A 2,624-nucleotide genomic window follows, 5' to 3' on the forward strand; every position below is an offset into this window, starting at 1 on the left:
CCAAAAGTGATGGACTTTTAAGGGATTGGAAGTGCAGAAAAAATTCAAAAGTTTGCAACAAGCGTCATTGTAACAGGGGCACACATGTCTCATAGCATGGACTGAAATAGGCATTCATGAAGAGCTAATAAACAACATCAGTCAAGCGGACGCAGGAACACGACTGATGAAAAAGATAACTGAAATACATAAATTGTTTGAACATGAAAATATTGCTTGATCTCCCCTTCCTCACATATATCGGTTGTAAGCCCAGAGTACTGAAGTGGCAATAGCACCAAGGCCAGAACAGTTCTATTTTCACATACATTTAGGACCAGGCATAGAAATCGCAATACTGCAGGAAAACCGTAACAAGGCTGAAAGGTCGATTAAGATAGTGCTTTCTGGAGATAATATCCACCGTGTCGCCTCTTAGGTTATACACACACATGTTGCGCATGCCTTCATAATCTAACATGTATATGCAGTCTCCGTCAACAGACGGAAGCTTATCTGCATCCACGGACACACACCTCTTTTCACTGAGGAAGAGCGCGCGGCTGCCAAGGCTCTTGACCTCCTCCAACAACATGTACTCGGTGTTGACTCTAAAAACTTTGAAAGATAGTTCTGTATAGCGAACAAGCAGCAGTTCCCCGTCAGACTCCACGAGATAAGAACGCAATTCGCCAAATTCTTCCTCTCTACATACGTCCATTTCAGGCGGCACCTGGTCTATGACCTCGAGCTCTTCTGGTGTGATAAGCTCGAATAACCATCCGTGCATATCGGCACAATATATGTCACCATGGAAGTTAGCAATGCTATCCAAGTAAGGACCAGGACCAGAGGCCTCCTGTGTAAAGTCCCTGTCTGTAAAGACTTGGCTGGGTGGAACAGCACATAACACCGTGGCCGATCTCAGGAAGACCAGCGCGCAATGAGAGCCTCCCTTTAGCGCGGTATACTCTATATGCTTAAAATCTTCAGGTAGCGGCGCGGTGAAGAGGAGCATGTCACCTGTAAAGGGGTTGAGGACACGAGCCAAGTGCGGGGGCTCCCTTCCCCCGAGCACGAGGAGACCGTCGGTAGCACCGACGAGGATGTGGTCGCGGAGCACCGGGAGGCGCAGGCGGCGGAACCGCCCGGTGGGGACGTGGAGGAAGAGGCGGGCGTCGTCGTCGTCGTTGTCGGGTTTCATGTCGACCATGACCCAGTGGCGTGGGCGGAAAAGGAGGTCCGTGGCGAGTGGAGATGGCTTGGCGATGGCAGAGCGCCAGCTGGGGCAAACGGCCCTCATATCCATGTACGCGTCGACACCGCCGGTGGTGGAGAGGACGCGGTCGGCGATGCCTTGGACGAGCTCCGGTAGAAGCGACGCCCAGTCCGAAATGACGGATAGTTCATCGATCTTGGTGCTGCCGCGCGGCCGCGGCTTTCCCCATTCGCCCCCATTCTTCATTGACGCCCCCTGAGTCCTCGGCAGGCACCTAAGCCCGCCACCTCGCGCTCAGGGGCAGGATTTCAGATCGGCGCTTGGCGGCGGCTCTGCTGGGAGAAGGAGTCAGCTCGGCGGCGGCGGAGCAAGCTTGTATGAGGAGATGGAGCTGGACAAGAGCAGCAATGGAGGGATGTACTTTGAGGGAGGAAGGGAGGCGGCTGCGGCTTGGGGAAAGAAGCTCTTTTTGTTGGATGAAATGGCTTAGGGTGAGGTTATTGGGCTGTTTTTGTTGGGCTTCGTCACCGATTTTTTGCCAGCCTAACTTGGACCATCAAAATATGTTCAGTTCTTTGCCAGTCTCAAAACAATTCAGTTGTTTGTTAGACTCAAAACAATTGCTTAGGTCAATAAGGGAAAACAAAAGAGTTACTCGTACTGCGACAAGCCCTTAATGGACATGATCGTCAGTTGGCGCCGCATGCTTTCGCCATCTTCATCCCGTGTATGAGGGCTTCATATTCTGCTTCATTGTTAGATGCGTTAAGGAACGTCATCCGAAGGATATACTTCAATTTGTCGCCTTCAGGTGATATAAGTACTACTCCTGCGCCAGCTCCTTCTACTCTCTTGGACCCATCAAAATTCATGGTCCAGGTTCTCGACAAGTCCTGGGGTCCCGTGTTTTGCGGCTCCATCCACTCGCGATGAAGTCCGGCAAAACTTGCGACTTGATTGCTTTTCTTTTTTCATACGTGATGTCCCGAGGGGAAAGTTCTATTCCCCAAAGGGAGACACGACCCGTAGCTTCTGGATTGTTCAGTATATTTGACAAAGGAGCCTCATTGACCACTATGATCGGGTGTGCCGAAAAATAGTGGCGCAATTGGCGCCGTCTGTGGGAATTAGAGGCGTAAGGATCTGATCTCGATGGCACGTTCAAGATCTTCGACATCGTCAACCGGAAGCAACACTATGAATCGAGGTAAACAGATCGCTGCTGGTCTTGTTGATTTTGTTCCTCACCCACCCTCCCGTTTGGATGCATATGCGTATCTGGCGGAGCCTATGGAGATGACGTTCGGAAGGTTTCACTTTCGCGTCGAGAAGGAAGGATCGTATCGTGTCGAAATTCCGATTTCGTCGGGATCGCTCGGCGGTCGATTCTCGATTTTTCAAGCTATGCATCGTCAACCGAGTCGAA

At 51.1% G+C, this 2,624-nt stretch overlaps 1 protein-coding gene across 1 annotated transcript; it reads right to left on the minus strand.

Moving 5' to 3' along the window:
- Positions 1-310: 310 nt before the first annotated feature.
- Positions 311-1,447, minus strand: LOC124660130. Its single transcript, XM_047197919.1, has one exon. It carries the CDS (start codon positions 1,442-1,444, stop codon positions 311-313), a length of 1,134 nt encoding a protein of 377 aa, XP_047053875.1. The 5' UTR covers positions 1,445-1,447.
- Positions 1,448-2,624: the final 1,177 nt, after the last annotated feature.

The sequence above is a fragment of the Lolium rigidum genome, chromosome 6, assembly GCF_022539505.1.
Source record: "Lolium rigidum isolate FL_2022 chromosome 6, APGP_CSIRO_Lrig_0.1, whole genome shotgun sequence".
In the NCBI taxonomy this organism is placed as follows: Eukaryota; Viridiplantae; Streptophyta; class Magnoliopsida; order Poales; family Poaceae; genus Lolium; species Lolium rigidum.